Source organism: Poecilia reticulata, chromosome 17, assembly GCF_904066995.2.
Source record: "Poecilia reticulata chromosome 17, P_reticulata-male-v2, whole genome shotgun sequence".
Lineage (NCBI taxonomy): Eukaryota > Metazoa > Chordata > Actinopteri > Cyprinodontiformes > Poeciliidae > Poecilia > Poecilia reticulata.
The window spans coordinates 26,165,988-26,183,354 of NC_088846.1; the positions used below are offsets into that span (position 1 = coordinate 26,165,988).

The 17,367-nt window shown below is 36.7% G+C and overlaps 2 protein-coding genes across 6 annotated transcripts in view; both read left to right on the top strand.

The window, feature by feature from the left end:
- The first annotated feature begins 61 nt into the window (after positions 1-61).
- LOC103479484 (acyl-coenzyme A thioesterase 1-like) lies at positions 62-4,743 on the top strand. Of its 4 annotated transcripts, none has more exons than XM_008433931.3 (4): positions 62-600; positions 1,688-2,143; positions 2,814-3,016; positions 3,769-4,743. In XM_008433931.3, the coding sequence occupies exons 1-4, from the start codon at positions 555-557 to the stop codon at positions 4,375-4,377; spliced, it is 1,314 nt and encodes a 437-aa protein (XP_008432153.2). In that variant the 5' UTR covers positions 62-554; the 3' UTR covers positions 4,378-4,743. The 4 variants fall into 4 exon arrangements, with proteins under 4 accessions (XP_008432153.2, XP_008432155.2, XP_008432154.2 ...); XM_008433933.2 differs by having other exon boundaries at positions 502-600; positions 1,693-2,143; XM_008433932.2 differs by having other exon boundaries at positions 590-706.
- Positions 4,744-5,028: 285 nt separating this feature from the next.
- The window catches only part of LOC103479483 (zinc finger E-box-binding homeobox 1), a 100,479-nt gene continuing 88,140 nt past the window's right edge, over positions 5,029-17,367 (top strand). The window contains exons 1-2 of one of the 2 annotated variants that reach the window (XM_081598408.1): positions 5,029-5,193; positions 9,450-9,573. In XM_081598408.1, the coding sequence (XP_081454534.1) occupies positions 5,110-5,193; positions 9,450-9,573 (208 nt within the window). In that variant the 5' untranslated portion in view covers positions 5,029-5,109. Of the gene's footprint in view, positions 5,194-9,449; positions 9,574-17,367 lie in introns of those variants that run through there. The other variant, XM_008433929.3, reaches the window with a different exon arrangement.

Sequence of the window (17,367 nt, forward strand, 5' to 3'; positions counted from 1 at the left end):
TACAAGCCATAAAAAGAACTTCACATTAATTGTGTGAGGTATTTGGAAACTAAGCCAACGAAAAGACTGACTGAAAACATGGTTAAATCTATTAGTTGAGAATAATCTAATCCTGGTTGGAAGTGTCTAGGTGTGTGGTTTTGGAATTAGTGCAGTTCTAATATCATCCTGGTGCAAAAAGGGGTAAAATGGGCTTTTATTGAAGTTTCACAAATCAGAAAAAGGTTTTCACAATTCATAAACATGGTTTCAAATATTCTGCTATTAGTTGAGAATAATCCAGTACAGGTTAGAAGAGTCTAGATGTTGTAGATTTTTTTAACTAGAGCAGATTAAATATGCTGAAGGTAGTGAAAAATTAGGCAGAATCGCCATTTAGCCATTTCCTGAATCGGAAACCAACTTTTGCTTCGTGTTTGTATCTACAACAAATTTCTAACAAAATGTTTTAAAAGACGTGCCCTTTTATACTTTTATTTTGAAGAAACCCAGACCTCTTCCGGTTGCTTCGGGTAAGTAGCCGTATGTAGCAGGAAGAAGCCTGACCTCCAGGAATGAGGACACCTGGCATTCAATTCATTCCACTACACGAAGCTGAAGGTATTGTGAGCTTATATGTATATGTGAGCCCCCAAAGTTTTTCACGCAGGGGGTTGCGGTGTTTTTAGGATAAATAAGTGCCGAAGTTTGGGCGACATTAGCCAAGGTACGACTATTTACTTTTTACTCTTCAGAAGTTTAGAAATGTGATTGAAAGTTAGTGACCTGAATATGCTTTAATTGACTTAAAATAACAACAAAGATATGTGTTTTCAACTCAGTTTATAGCTAACTTGGGTAAATTGTAGCTGTCGTAAGTGTAAGCTATTTGTGTTGAAGCGCAGTGTTGTAAGTCCCTATTTTAATGCTCAGAACTTTAGCCTGAGTGCTTTAAAAACAGGTGGACAGATTATCTAAAAATGTATTCAAGAGTGGCTGTACTTCAACATATTTTTACTCAAATAAAAGTAAAATGTAGCCATCCAAGAAATGACTCAAGTAACGGTAAAAAAAGTATTTGGTAAACAGTTTACTCAAGTCCTAAGTAATTGATCAAATTATCAATCATTTAATATTTAAAAAACTTATAACAGACGGACCAAAATAAAAAGTTAAGTGGAATTAATGACAATAATTCATATAAATAACAAAAAAATAGCTTAAATCAGGTGAAAGAAAATTCTTCCAAAACAAGTACAAAACTTATGAAACTTTAACAAAACCTGCAGGTGTGCGTCCATATATGGTGAATTTCTGGTTAAAACATGTTTGTTTTTCATTCAGTGGAAAGATGATCCAGAAACTTTACTCAAGTAAGGTTAGCGATACTTCATAATGAAATTACTTAAGTAAAAGTAAAACGTACAGTGTAGTAAATACTCTTAAAAGTTTTTCTTTTTTTTAAGTTAATCAAGTAAATCTGAGTAAATGTAACTCGTTACTACCCAACTCTATTTATAACATGATTAATGAGTGAATAAAGTAAATAATTTGTACATTTCACTAAGTCAAGTGAAACACTCTGTATTATAAATTAATAAGCAAAATTTTCACCTATTTCTGAAATCTGCTCTGCAAAAGTCAACAGCAAGTTCACTTTAAAATGTCAAAATGTTTGACAAAACCTTTTGTGCATTTTGTTCCACAGCACAGATGTCCAATCAAGTCAGGCTGAGGCTGCTGCCCAGCGCCAGGTGTCTGTTCGATGAACCCGTCCAGGTGAAAGTGGCCGGTCTGAGATCCAAGCAGGTGGTCACCATGAGAGCCAGATCCACAGACGAGAAGGGAGTGGTTTTCAGCTCCTCGGCCAGCTACAGGGCAGACGGCAGCGGGGAGATCGACTTGAGCAGAGACGCCTCCCTCAGTGGGAACTACGTTGGGGTCGAACCCATGGGTCTGCTGTGGTCCATGAGGCCAAACGTCCTGCACAAGAGGTTTCACAAGACTAACTCCTTGAATCCCCATGTGGTGAACTTCTCAGTGCATGAAGAGGAGGGAGGGATGCTGGCTGAGGTGAAGAATGAGAGGTTTCTGATGGGAGACGGGGTCAACCGCGTTCCTGTCAAACAAGGGAATATTCGTGGGGTGCTTTTTACTCCCCCAGGTTGGTCTTTGTTGCGTTATCTCTTTGTTGAATTTGCAAAGTAATGTTGCTTTTAATGTTTCCTGGCTAAAAGTTTGAATAATATGGTTTAGTTCTGTTAAAGTTCAAGAGATAATGTAGCAAAAGCAGTACATTTAACAAAAGTTACCGAGATTGTTTTATTTTTGGAAACTAAAATATTTTGAGCTTATTCTGGGCACCTACTACATACAGGGAGCCTGTAGTATAAAGCAATATTAGTAGTTCATTGAGGTAACTTCAGGTCCTGAGTTTCCGGGATCATCAGAGTAATTTTTACTGGAAACCCAGTAAAAATGTGGAAAAAAAACTTACAAAGTTAAACCAGATAATCTTTGAGAAGAAATTTCTCCACGGAATTTATAATCCATACCTAAAGCAGAGAGGTTTGTTGCTCCCTCAGACTGGAATCAACTGCAAAAGTCTTAAAGTTGAAGCAAATGTCATAGTCTCTTTTAATGTTAGTCAGATATTACTGAAAATTAATATTATCAGTGCTGTTTCTTTATCTTTTTCTGTTAAAGCTGCTAAAAAAAATGGAATCAAGTAATATTAGGATCAACAGTAGCTTAAAATTACAAAAAAATTAGAAGTTGGCCACAAATTAAAAAAAATTAAAGGATAAGGAAGTGGATTGCTTATTTTTCGTCAGGAGAAGGGCCGTTCCCCGCTGTGTTGGATCTGTACACGTTTGGTGGCGGTCTGTCGGAGAAAAGAGCCGCTCTGCTGGCCAGCCGGGGATTCTTGGTTCTGACGGTGGCCCTGTACGGTCACGACGACCTGCCCAAGAACATTAAAGAAGTCCATCTGGATTATTTTGAAGAATCCATCAAATTTCTAAAGAACCAAGATAAGGTCAGTTACTAAAACATTGATATTTTGATCCCATTTAGCAGCTTTGTCCCATACAAAGGAGGGGGAAAAAACTATTCTGACTTTAATCTCAAAATTCTTACTTTTCTCCCAGAATCAGAATTGTTTGATTTGTTTATTCACCATCAAGTAAATCTAATCTTAAAACTTGAATGCACCAAATAAATTTGGGATGAGCTTTCAGTGTGGATAAAGAGCAGGTTTACAAATAAACAAGTAAGAAACAGTTGTTATATTTATGTCATAACATAATGGACATACACTTAAGAATGTTTGGTTATTTATTTGGATTTTGACACAGAATAAGTTGAAAGTCAGAATTCTTATAAAAGAAAGTCAAAATTCTGAGGAAACAAAATCAGAATCCTGAGATTACAGTTGACATTCTGGAAAAAAAAGAATTCTGATACTAACCTAAATTTTGAAATTAAAGCCGGAATATTGAAATTAAAGTCGGAATTTTTAAATTAAAGTCGGAATTCCGGGATTAAAGTCGGAATTCTGAGATTGAAGTCGGAATTCTGAGACAACTCAGAATTCTAACTTCTGAGTTTTCCCATTCTGAGAAAACTCAGAATTGTCAACATTTTTTTCCTTTTTTTTTAGTGACCTAATTTTCTTCCACTGGTCTTTTTGGGTTGTTTTTGTGTTTATATCGTATTACGTATAATGCTGAGCTATCCCATGAGAAATATGCAAATCATTTTAATTTGACCTTGCCTGTTTTTCCCCAGGCGGGCAGTAATGGAGTCGGCGTCATTTCTCTTTCTAAAAGTGGAGATCTCGCTCTGTCAATCGCATCGTACCTCCCAGGAGTCCAGGCTGTCATCTGGATCAACGGCTGCTCCGCTAACGTAGCCTTTCCCCTGTATTATAAGAATAAACAGATTCTCTCAGCGTTGAAGTTTGACATGAACAAAGTGATGTCCACTGAGTCTGGAGCCCTTATAACCAAATATGGCATGCATGATCCTCTGAAGGAGGAAAACAAGGCCTCCCTGGTGCCTATCGAACGAGCAAGCGGACGATTCCTGTTTGTAGCTTCAGAGGACGACTTAAACTGGGACAGCAAGGCCTACATGGACGAGATAGTGGGCAGACTGAAGCGTCATGGGAAGGAGAACTTTGAGAGTGTGAGCTACCCTGGAGCCGGGCATTATTTAGAGCCCCCGTTTGGACCGTACTGCCCTTCCAGTTTCCATGGGGTCGCAGGTATGCCAGTCCTGTGGGGAGGGGAGCCCAGGGCCCACGCTGCTGCTGAAGTCCATCTATGGAGGAAGATTCAGGAGTTCTTCACAACTCACCTAAACTGTGACAAAACTCAAACTAAATCCAACTTATAGTGCTGCTGTCCTTTAAAACAAAAGCAAGCCAAGATAACTAAAAAAAAAGCCAGTTTACAGTTTTTAAACATGCAATTAAAGCAAACCTTAACTCAATCTATATAAACTCAGGTTTTTGAAAGCAGTTAAAAAACATTATTGTTATACCATTTAGAAAATAGAAAAATTTCAGCAACCAAAACAGAAAGATTGTTCCAATTTTATGTCAGACGAAAAATAGGTTTTATGTCATTTTCTACAGTTTGTGGTTTTTCTGGGAGTGAAACAGCAGCACTTTCATATTGAAATAAAAATTACAATTCTGGCAGCTTTTTAACTGAATGCTTGTTTTAACATTAATTGTAATAAAAACATTTTGAAACCTGATTATCTGCTTTTAAATACATCCCTTCTCTAACACACTTGAGATATATTTTTAGTTTTTTTTTTTTTACTGCATTCTTGGGAAAACACAATTTCTTGTATCCAGTTATTACTGTTATTTTGTTAAAGGAATGTGATATATATCACATTCCTTTAATGTGATATATTCCTTTAATATGTATGCATTCATTCATTCCAATTTTATGTATTACACTACGGTCCAGTAGGTGGCAGCAAATATGCCCTCAAAACGGAGGGTAGAAAGAAGAAGAATGTAGAGGGGGGGGGGATGCTGACGTCACATCCGCTACCTTGTTATGGTTGTTACCATAGATACGAATATGTGAATACGGTTGTAACAGCTTTTTTATGTTGAGTTTTGGGCTTCGCGGAGGAGCGCCGACATGCCCGGCCATCGCTGCTGCATTCACGGCTGTTCCAGTCGTTCACACGGTAAGAACGAAGAGAAATTAAACAACGAACTGCGTTTCTTCTGCTTTCCGAGGTGGAAAAAACATGAAGACAAACTTGTGTGAGGTGACGAGGAGACACCGAATGGCCTGGGTAACAGCAGTTGGAAGGAACGACGTCACTTTCGACTGCATTTTATCATCAAATAGGGTCTGCCCCTTCATTTTCATTCAGGTACGCTCTCGATTTAAAACACACTAGCAAAAGTTACGTTTTGTTATAGCCTACTGTGTGTGGTATTTTGCACTAGTGTTGCCTTTTCCTATATGGAGAACCTGAACGCATCTCTAAAGATGTTGTTTTTTAAGCACAGTCAGCAGGTTAGACCTCAGAAACCCTTTCTAAACTGATAAATAGTTGGCGTATCTGGTTCTTAAACATACTATTCTGCGCATGTGTAAAACTCAAGGCGCGGGGGCCAAATCTGGCCCGCTTTAACTTTTCAGGTGGCCGCCCCTCACACATTAACAAAACCTTCAAGATAACAGTTGTGTCATTCAGTTATATTTTATCAATCAAATAAAAGCAGTTTTGTTTATATTGTGCCAAATGATGTCAATGTAAAAATATGTATTATTTAATAATAGTGTTTTTTTCAATACATTCTTCTACAATCACCCCTTTGAGGACATTCATGATCTTGATTAAGGCAGCAACTAATGATTATTTTAGTTATTTATTATTATGGTAAATAGATTTTTTTATTTAAGCCTGTGTATGCAATATTAAACATGCATTAAATGGTGGAAATTAACAAGTAATTACTTTTTTAAAATTAAATGATATTTGCAAATTAGCCTGTGGCTAGAAAACCTTTGTACAAAACTTTGGCTGCTGTTTTTTCTCATGCAACATTGTTTACAGTTCAGCCATTGATTAATTTGAATTTAAATTATCTTTTAGAAATAAGAAAATAAACATTTTACTGTCTAAAATGCAACATCAGTATTCCTTTTGAACACTCTATCACAAAGAATGCATCTGCATTTAAAAAATACTTTTAACATTACTTCTAAGCTCTTTAACTTAACATCAGTACAGTTTATGATTAATCTAATTTCCTAATTTCCTGTGTGGTAATTGTACGCTTCTTTTGGTGAACATAAAAGGTAGTTAAAATATTTTTGTATTATACCAAAGTGTAGCAGTTAAAGTAGATGCATGCTGTTCTTACAGTTTAAAATCATTTTAATTCTAAATAAATATTAGCAGAACTTAATACTCCTGTGAGTCTTTTTCTTGTTTCTCTATGTGGTTTGGCTTGTACTTAGTTTTCCAGTCTTTACGCTTTAAATTTTTCTACAATTTAAGGCCTTTGAATTCAACTCTACTAACTCAGTTACTGTTTTTCCAGGAAATCCAGCGTATGAAATGCTAACGACCCATTCTGACTGGAAACCGTCTCTGCTGCTGGGCCAGAAGGAGGTCATTCAAGAAAAAGAGCAGCAGGAGACGCCACACACAGCTGAGGTTGTGCAAAAATGTGAAGAGGAAGAGGAGAAACAGGAGGAAACCGGCCTCTCACTACCTGTCGAGGAAAGTTCAGAGGAAAACATGCTTGACCAACGTGCTTAGAAGCAAATCACTAGTCTAAAGAGTGAACTCACTGAACTTAATCTTACAGAACTGCTCTTAAGGGGTGACAAAAAGGTAAAATATTACACCAGACTTCAGAGCCATTCCACTTTTCAGGTCTTGTTGCGCCGCATCAAACCTTTCCTGCCGCAGGTTCCAACAAAGTTGACTCACTTTCAGATGGTCCTCCTCACCTTAATGCGTCTTAAGTTGAATTTTCCAGTGGATCGGATAAGTTAGTTATTTAACATGCAGCAGAAACCTCTAACGCTGCATTCAAGGACGTGATCTGTGCGTTGTACGCATGCATGTCTTCTCTGGTCCACTGGCCGGACAGAGAGCGGGTGTGGGCCAGTATGCCTCAGCTGTTCCTGGAGACATTTGGAAGACAGCTTGCCATGATCGTCGACTGTTTTGAGGTTTCCACAGAAGACGCCGTCCAATATGGAGTCAGGGGACGGACACAGTGGCACGGTGAAATACGTCACCGGCATCCCTCCACAGGGAGTCATTTCCCTGTGGAGGTGAGGGGGGCAGCAGTGACGTAGAAATCACAGAAAGCTGTGGTCGGCTGGACAAACTGCAGCAGCGTGACGTAGTTCTGCGTTTTAACATGAAGGACGGTCTGGGCTTGGTGTGTGCTGAGGTCAAAAGGTCATCACCAGACAGCCACAATGAGCTGGATCAGAAGACAGCTGAGGAAACAAGATGGCTAACGCACATTAGAAGCCATGTTAGGAGAATTATTGGTTCTGTTTGCAACAAATCTAAAATATTACATTCAAGCTTTCACATCAGGATGACTGAACCGTGTGAGGGAGAGACGGAGACGCTGCTAGACAAGGTTGTAGCAGTTTGTTATGCTCTTATAAATCTGTGTCCAAATGGTGTTCTTTCATTGCAAAAAGGAAATTAACAAAAACTGTAGGGCAGCTGTAAACTCTCATATTATTATGACTTTATTTTCGTACCAATTTCTCTTAATAACGACTTTATTCTTGTAATTTTATTTTTTCTTAGTATGGCCGTAATACATGTGTGTTACAAAGTTGTGAACGATCACATTGCAAACCAATAAAGACTTATAATTCTTCTGTAACTGCTTTGTTTTTATTTGGTTTTCCCCATTTAACTTTGGCAAATAAAGAGCAAATATTTCCACATTCTCCACAATAGTTGTGTGTGACGGTAGGACTGAGCGATGTAAATTTCACATAGTGTGAACTTCAGGCTGTTTAAGAAGAATCTCACACAACACCAGGTTTTTTTTATTCATTTAGTTTTGTGGTGGTCGATTAAACTTAAAGTTATGAGTCGTTTTACAGAGAAATTAATCAGAAACACCGTGAGAGTTTGATTTGCTTTCATTGTTCCAGAGATTAATATTAAAATTAGAAAAAGCATAAAAGATGGATTTTCAGTATACACAGGTGGAACGCTTGCAAAATTATTAGCTAATCAGTGGGCTGAAGAAATAAGATCGGTGAGATCAGTAATTTTTCATATTTCAGGTTTCTGTTATCATTAGTTAGTTTGAAATGTAACCATTCAGAAAGCAGGCCAGATATTTTAAGAGAAATTCTAAAAGTATTAAAGAGGATAAATATGATGGGTTCAATAATTAACTTTCTATGAGCACCAGCTCGTTATGGTGCTAAAGGGAAAGAAATGGTGCACAGGGTAGCAACAGAGGCTGTTAGAAACTCAGTTAATTTTAGTAAAACATTAAAGATGACTGGCAAACACAGTAAGAGAAGTAAATAAAAGTACATTGGTTTAATAAAATTCAAAAGAAGACTAGAGAAATGAGAAGTACAGAGAGGACCAGGAGAGAACAGGCAATTATTTCATGTATCGGATTTGGGCACAGTTGGTTAAATAACACAAAATGGTGAGAAAATGTCTGCGTTTGTGGGTGAAAAATATAACGAAAGACATAAATTAAGTAATTATGAGTTTTTACATATCACAAACAGCATTTTTACAACATAATTAGGCCAACATGTTCACCTAAAAAGACAGAGGCCCAATTTTAGGGCATTAAATTGCAAAGCTAAATCGTGCTATAAAATGGCTCTATGTACCTGGAAAATACCTAATACTGCCCCTTCAGATGGGTAACTATAAAGCACACTGGTTATAAGGTTATTCTGATACAAATCAGAGTCTATCAGTGATTAAATCCTCGTTCTCCAACCTGGAACTAAAATATCTTAAACCTGGATGTGATGTTATCAGCAGATAAATGAAAGGAAACACTAACCCCAGGTTTTCAGTTATGCTTTATGCCATGGTGCGCTTCTTCTTTCTGTGTGTTGCATCTCTTTTCCTCTTAAGCAGCGTTTTTACTTTTACTCACATAAAACTTTTTTTTCTTACAATACCTGCGTCTGTGTTTGGGTGCTCCAGCTTCCACATTGTGACAGAGCATCACTAGCAACACCCAAACAACCCTGACAGCTTTAAAAGAAGCAGTTAACAGAACATGACGTATTAGTAACCAAGTCAGCCAATTATGTCTCCCCTGAGAGGAGAGATAACGTGTTATTGTTCTTCCCAGGTTCGCTGCAGAGTTCACGAAGACCTTGATCTGCCTCCTTGGCTTATTAAGCTGCATCACTGAAAATCCCTTTCTCCTTCCCTCCTGTTCTTTGTGTTTCCAGATCTGCTCCCTTTCTGTCATTTCGACTCCACAGAGGGCGCGTCAGCCTCCAGCTTTTATCAGAGGGGGTTGTTTGTTCTCCTGCTGTACCTGCATGAAGAGAAGAAGGTGCAACTTTAACTCAGGTTTGTGCTTCTGCATTCCTTGGTCGAAAGGGATTAAGGTTAGTTTGTTGCTGAGTTTAAAGAAAACATGGTAACACATAGATCTCTCAGAATTCTGAGTCTAATCACAGAATTCTCACATTTTTCTCAGAATTTTTAATTTCTTTTTTTCACTCACATTCCTGACTTTTTAAAGTGATCTCAGAGTTAATTTCCTGAGGTCAAAAGTCAGAATGGATGGAAAGCTTTCCACCTTCTCATTTTCTCTATTAACACTCTGACCAGCACGTACATGAGGATGATTAACAGCACTAAGATCCTCCTCCTTGTTCTGATTGTTTTGTTGTTTTTTAACTGGGAGAAATGCATTATTACACATGGCAATAGTAGCATTAGGAGTAGGTGGAAGAGCTTGATTTTTTCACAGATTATCTTATATTGTAACAACATGGTGACATTTTTAAGAAATATGGAAAAAACACATTTTGGAAAAGTTAGGCAGTAGGCACTGCACCTAGTTTTAGATTTTAATTTGGAAATACATTTACATAATTTCCATTCCACTTCACGGTTACGTTGTACTTTTTGTTTTTATCCAGTGGATCCCTGAAAATACTTTTTAAAAAAAACACCTCAAGAATTTAAAATCTAAATATGTTCTTAGTTCTAGGAAAACATGAGTCCATATTTCTGTTCTTCCAAATCATTAAATATCAGTTCTTTAACCCTGACATGAAGCTTTTACAGTCATGTGTTATTAACACTCCATCAGTTCTGAGTGCTGCAGCGTTGGCAGCTGTTCACAGACGCTTTTCATCGCTTTGACACAGTGAACTTTTGAACTTCAGTCAACTCTCTTGCTCACTTTCTTCATCTGCTCTAAGAGTTCAGATGTGATTTCATAACAGGGGTGGACATTACTCTTGTATTACTAAAACTTTTTTTTTACCCTATACACAAAACAAAACACTTGCATCGTGTATCTAACAGCTGCAACAGTCCAGGCTGCAGAGCTCCACTGGATTCAAAAAGGGATATAAAGTCAGGTTGGTGTAAAAAAAAAAAAAAAAAAGAATAAATTGCTTCTTTGCTTCAAAGAAGCTCAAACAATATTGGCACAAATGTACTTATTTGAAAGATATTGATATGTTAAAAAATAACTAAAAAATAACTAACATCAGCCAATATGTTAGCTATATGTAGCTATGCTACATATAGCTAAAATAAAAATTTCTGCTCTGTTTATCTAATGTTTCTGCAGAATCCTCCCTTTGCATTGCCTAGTTTCACAATTACAATCCAAATTTCAAAGATATTGCTGTTGCTTCTTATTTTATTTATTTATTTATTATTTTTATTAATTAAAAAAAACACACGTCTCCAACTGAAAACGATTTCTCAGCACACCATGTTTTCAGATTGCCGCTGCAGGCACTTTGTTTACACCAACTGATGCATTTTTAATGAGGAATAATAAACCAGGAAGTGAAACACGTTGACGAAGAGGAGAAAATGTTCCTTCAGGGGAATTTTTAAAATGCTCTGAAACTTTTTGAGCTACACGAAGCCCAGTCTGAACTTTTGAGAAATCTGTTTAATCAACACAGTCCTTGTTGCTGAGGTTTATAAAGCAGACCAGATGTGGTTACTCCATGTTCTTCCTCACCGTCTCCAGCTCTTAATGCAACATTATGACTGTTATGTAAGCCACTGCGTTCCCCTCCACACCTCTGCTCCAGCTTGCAAGGAGCCATTAAAGAAATATTACACGTATAAATATTTAAATAACAACAAAAGACCCTAACCTGCTTCTCAAAACACCAAAAAGTCGTGATTAGGAGATTGTAACTGGCTGCATTTCTTAAATAACAGCTAATTAGGAGTTTGTGCTGCTGCTGCTGCTGCAGGTGTTTGCTGTTCACGTTTCCAAAGCAGACTGCTTATCAACACAGAAAAAACAGGAAGAAGCTGAAGGACTTACAATTACCAAGCTATCATGTCACCTCTGTGTATTTAGGCTATGTAGATGCCTGCTACTGTGTAATTAGCTTAGCGTGCTAATAACAGGAGCCAACATCTCTGTTCCCATCTGGAGCCAAAATATATATTTATCTGAGACATTGTTGAAGTGCTGTGTCTATTCAACTTGTTTGCTACTAAATGTTAGAAATGTTTTCAATTTAAATGATTCTAAAAGTATGAAATCACTCTGCACATTTTTAAGCTAAAATTTGGGTTTTACTGCTTCTAAATTCTCGAGCGTTGTTGTTTTTTAAACCCCATGCAGTTTATGGCAGTAAGTTGATGTTTTTTTATATCTGGAAAATGAACCATTTCACAAACCTTAGGAATGTAACGTCACAAATCAACAGGCACTGCCTGTTGCCTAGCAACCCCAATGGAACTGCGGCTGTCACCTAGCAACCCAAGCTAAGCTCCAGCACATTTTGCTAGTTTTACTGCTGTACAATGGCTGCTGGAAAAGACAAGTGGTTTGTTGTTCACTTTCCATTCAGAAATCTTTGGCTGCATTCTTGTTGGCTAGGCACGAGGCTCTACTGATGCTTTTCAAAGATGTACAGTTGTGCAATTGCGCGTCTGTTTGGAGCCATTTTCATATGGGAGTGTAAACGCTACGTTGTTCAAGGAAGCATAGTAGGTCACTTTTAAGTGAAAAAAGTTATTGGTAAAAACAAAACACTGAATTTATTCCCCGTTTTTCAGATTTAGTGAAAGATTTTGATTTCCAGTATCTTGTAGTTCAGTTTTAAAAATGTCGGTTTTGTTTCAGTCATTCAAATTCACAAGTTCCTTTGTTGTTTATTATTTTTTTAAATTCGGGTTTGAATCTGAAACTACTCTAAAGAGTGTCAGACATTATGGGATAGGCCCCCATTAGCCAAAATGTGTTCACCAAAATTTTCTGAAATTTGTTAGCAGAGTATCACCCTTTAAAATATGTTTTTGTGTGATAAAATGTTCTGCATATTGTTCTGTCTCATAAGAGCATTTTATTTTCATGCAGCTACCAAGCAGAGACTCTTCCTGAGAAACTGATTGGTTTCTTTTTCTAAAATCTATCCAGGGAATCACAGCCTGCATCATGTTTCTCAGAATTTTCTGTTCCTGGTGGATTGCATTAATGTCTTTTCGTCTTGGTTTTGGCCACAATTAAGATGTTCTTTGAAAACATAATTGCTCTTTAGTTGGAAAATGATTGAATCAATCACACTCAACAACCTTTGATTCACGTAATCTTGCAGGTGAGACGTTTTCCTCCCTTTTGAACAATCAGAGTTAATGTTTCACCTTTCTTTAGTTCATTTAGCAGTGATGTCTAAACCATCTGTTCTGATCCCAAAGCGGTGCGTCTCAGTAAAGACTCAGGACTTTAAATGCAAAAGACAGATTTTCCATTCTGTAAATGTATCTAAAGTGATATTTATCTCAATATGATCCCACTGAGACCTGCAATGTTCTGTGAAAACCTTGCAACATAGAGACATAGTCCAAGTTTTTCATGTATTACATCAGTTTTGAATATGCATATTTACAGGCTTCTGATTTAAGCCTGCGAATATCCCACAGATTTAAGTTTTTAATGCATAACTAAAAACTTAACTATGTTTTTAAGATTTAAGATAGATACCATAGATTTAAGATTTATGGTGACGATTATAAATATATATTGTAGAAAACTTTCTTTTTCTTGAATTCTGAAGCAATTATTTGATCATGCCTTCTGCAGTACTTTAAGCAACCACAGGGTGGTGCTACAGCTAAATGGAAAACTACCAGCCCCGTTAGAAAATTACGTTCTGTTTTCATAAATTGCTTAACTATAGTTGGAAAGAAAATGTTAAATAATAAAAAAATAATAATAATAAGGTGAGTTATTCTCAAAGACATTTAGATAAAATGTAAAAGTTGACCTTTATGTACAAATCTTGAAATTGTGAGTTCTTTCAGGAGCTTTAAAAAGTCTAAATTTAGGAAAGAAGCTTCTCAAAGAACAACCATCTGCCTTATTTTATTGCCATTAGTAATGCAGAAATGCAGAGCTCAGCAAACTGATTTGAACTTGTTTACATCCACTCAGTCAAATCGGCAGCCTGATGCAACACGACCGATTAATGAGCAAAGAAACGGGAGATAAACGGGTGAAATATTCGAAATATTACTTAATTAGACAACTTTATTTGTAGTCAAATGATCTCTAAAACGCCACTAAATTTCATAAACAGTTTTCAAATAATCTGTAATTTCTTAATGAAGGATAAATGTGACCCAAACAACCTGGGAGTTATGTGTAAATGTTATTTTTCCCCCTTTATGAAATCATTGACAACGTCTGAATAATCACGTTTTCTGGTTGGATTTTGAAAGTCAAACTCAGGTTTGATTACTGCCAGACCTGGAGAATAATAAAATTACTTAAATAGAACCTGTGAAACAACATGAAGTAGGAGCTCATGAAGCAACACATCAGTGGAAAGAAATAACAAAACAGAAACATATTCATTTAAATCTGTAAGTCTGGAAGGATGGACTTTTTCTAAAGACTTGAATATTCTTAGATTCAAGTCTTGTTGTTATTTAAATAATTTTAAGATAATTTAAAATGTTTTAATGTGAATAACCATAAATGGGCTCCAGCAGAAGATTTATGTAAACTCAATTTTCTGCACCAGTTTACATTTCCATAAAGTTATTCAGCTCAGTTATCATACTAACTAGTCATCTTGTTGCTACTTTTGAGACTTTTGCAAGAGCTCAGGATTGTCTTTTTTTCTGCCTCGCTGCTTGTTCCCCTTTTTTATGCTTTATTTTTGACTCAGAGATAAAAGGCAGAGCTATTATAGTTGTTTTCCGACTCACAGTCCACCTGCCAGATGAAAAGAGATTTGACAAATAGAAGAATAAATGAAAGAAAGAGGCTTTTACATCATTTCAGTTACAGAATCAGCAAAATGCCGCTCTATTTCCATATTAAAAGCAGAGCAGAGATGGTTGCAGACTTGTTTACCTGAACAAAGAAAATTCAGGTTTGGACTCTTCTCTTGTCTTAACACCAGAACTCTGAATAAATTAAAAAGAATCGTGACATATCTTATTCGACGTACACAAACAGAATAAACTTAAGCGTGTCTGCTTGTGGAAAGTTAGAAAAGCCTCAAATGAAACAGTGTGGCCTCATTTTGGCAGCTTATGACAGCTAAGAGACGAGCTGTGAAACCTGCAGGAGGGAGTTCAGGGGTTGTATAATGAACGCTACATGAATAAAAGAGGATAAAGTGTCGAGAGGGAAATCGCTTTATTATACTACGTCATCTCGAGAGCTGGCAATGAAAGCAGCTCTAAAAAAGCCAATTCTGTCACTGCTGGAGGGGTTATTTGCATGTCACTTGTGGAATTTTTGTTTTGTTCTTGAACAAATTAAGAGTCAATTAAAACAATCAAGGGAAGAAAAATACTTCAAATGTTTCCAGAGGGGGAAAGAAATAATCTTCCCTCTGCTGGGAGGTACTGTGCCTTTAAGCAAGGCAAGGATTAGATTACCTCCCCGGCTTATCATCAAACTCAGCAGAAGCTTGATAATAACCCATTAATCAAAAGAACAAGCCAAACCTGGGAAACATCTAAAACATGAAGAGACGTAGTTGCTGAGGACCAGAACAAAACAACATTAAAACAGACAGAGGATAACATCTTCTGTGTCTGTTTTTTTCCCCAAAATGTTTTTCTGTTCTCTGTAAATCTGACAAGTGTGTTACTTTGGTTTCCAAAAGGTTAATCTGCTTTCTTAGAGTGTCGAGGTTCTGCTTATGTCTTCCTTTACTTCTTTATTTTTGATAAAGGGACAGTACACATAAATGTTGGTGGGCCCTGTAAATGTACATGATGTACACCAAAGGCTAATTTCCATCTGTACTCGCCTTAACACTTTTAAAATAAAATGTAAAATTAAAGCCAGCAACAGGAGGCTCTGCAAAATTTCGAGAATAACGCAAATAGCAAAGATGAAAATGAAAATATAAGATGAAGCTTAACATTTTTTTTTATGAATTGTGAAAACAAATATTTAAAAAACCAACACTGACGACAGAACAACATGTGATTCTTGGACATATTGTGCATGTATAAATTATTATGGACACCTAATATCTATAAACAAATCATTGCACTCATAGTGTGTAATTTGCACAAAGCACTAGCTGCATATTGCAGGTCGTGTTCAGATTTAATTGCAACACCAATGTAAGCATTCAGCTCTGGGTGCGTTGCCTAAAGAAAGCTGCAAACATGTAAAAACCTGCCTTTCTTTACTAGATTCACATCTAACTTTTAATGATAGTAAGAAATTAAAAGTTTACATTTCTTCTTTGTCAGTGGAAAAATGTGAGGCAGTGAAAAACCAGAAAGCACCATCTGTTTTAGTTGAAAGAAAAAAAGCCTAACACTCATTCAAATTACAGATTTAATTGGAAGAAAAGCACCACAGAGAATAACGCTAATTAATTTTAAAAACTGTCTTCAGCTGCAAGTTGCTGTATTTTTTATTTTTTTTATGCAGAATGACAACAGATAGCCTGCAGAACTGACGCCATCATTGTCCTTCTCAGTTCAGGAAATCTAATCTGCTTTGATAAAACTGTCTTTCACTGACTTTATCTCATTACATGCTCTTGTTTTACATCCAGCATCATTAAGAAACCATTTGTGCCTATACTGAAATATATTTTACCCCAAAGTTGATCTCTGAAAAAGCAGCTAATCATCTAAATGAATATTTATTTATGAGCATCTATCTGTGTCAGTGAGGCATTTGATTTGATTCAGTGACACAAAATATTCGCAGATTTTCCTGCTGGGACCAATTATTTCTTAAAATTATCACATCACTAACCCGCTTGCATTTTTTTTTTTTCATCTGCTGCCTAATACCTGAAATAAGATCACAAATGTTTGATGTTATTTTTGATCTAAAAACAAACACATTTAATAATGCACTACAGTAGCTGTGAAGACACGGGGATGTGAGAATGAGATGAAAAATGTGAAATGAAAATTTCTGCAGGGAATGTTTAGTAAAGGGAAATCTTTCTTTTAATGCAACAACTAATAACAGGATCCAGCTCTTGAAACTTCTGCACACTTTTAAAGTAGAAAAAGCATGAATAATATGGAGAAGAAAAGGTTTATAAAGCAAACTGGGGAGCCACTAATCACTGAAAGTGGACTAAAGAAGGATGGATCCAATAATAACCATAAATCGAAGAGCCTGTCTGGTATTTTAGACCAACATTTTTCTTATTAAAATTGCACTGTCTTTGTTTTCTTCATCATCTAGATTCAAACCGTCTCCATAACGCTTCTAACTTGATTTTAAAAAACACAAAAAAACAGAGAAAGCTTCCTAACCTGTCCGCTCATGTGGTGTTTATACCTGATTAGTGGCTGCATGGTTGCACTGGAGCAGGCGTCAAGCCGTCAGTCAGCACAGAGACACGCAGGACAAATTAGCATGCACACAAGCAATCACAGCAAAGGGCAGTTTAGACGGACAAATGGGCCTGAAGTGTCAGTCTGGTCGATTGTGTGAAGCTTGAGGATCCAGAGGCAGCATGAAAAATCCATGTAGAACCACAACGGCTGCGATGCACAGCAAGACAATTTAAATTATTGTTAACATTTATCCATTTATCCAATCTTTAACAGTTAAACATGCTAACCTAAAGCTGACGAAACTCCCAGCTGTCTGGTTGCTAATTACACCGTCTTAAATGCAAGATTACTACAACAGTGGCATTGCAT

What these genes read in the sequence shown, in the direction of transcription:
- LOC103479484 (XM_008433931.3), top strand. Translation starts at nt 555, where the DNA reads ATGAGGACACCTGGCATTCAATTCATTCCACTACACGAAGCTGAAG. An exon ending in TCCACTACACGAAGCTGAAG is followed by an intron (nt 601 to 1,687) that starts GTATTGTGAGCT and finishes TTTGTTCCACAG; the next exon opens with CACAGATGTCCAATCAAGTC. An exon ending in TTCTAAAGAACCAAGATAAG is followed by an intron (nt 3,017 to 3,768) that starts GTCAGTTACTAA and finishes GTTTTTCCCCAG; the next exon opens with GCGGGCAGTAATGGAGTCGG.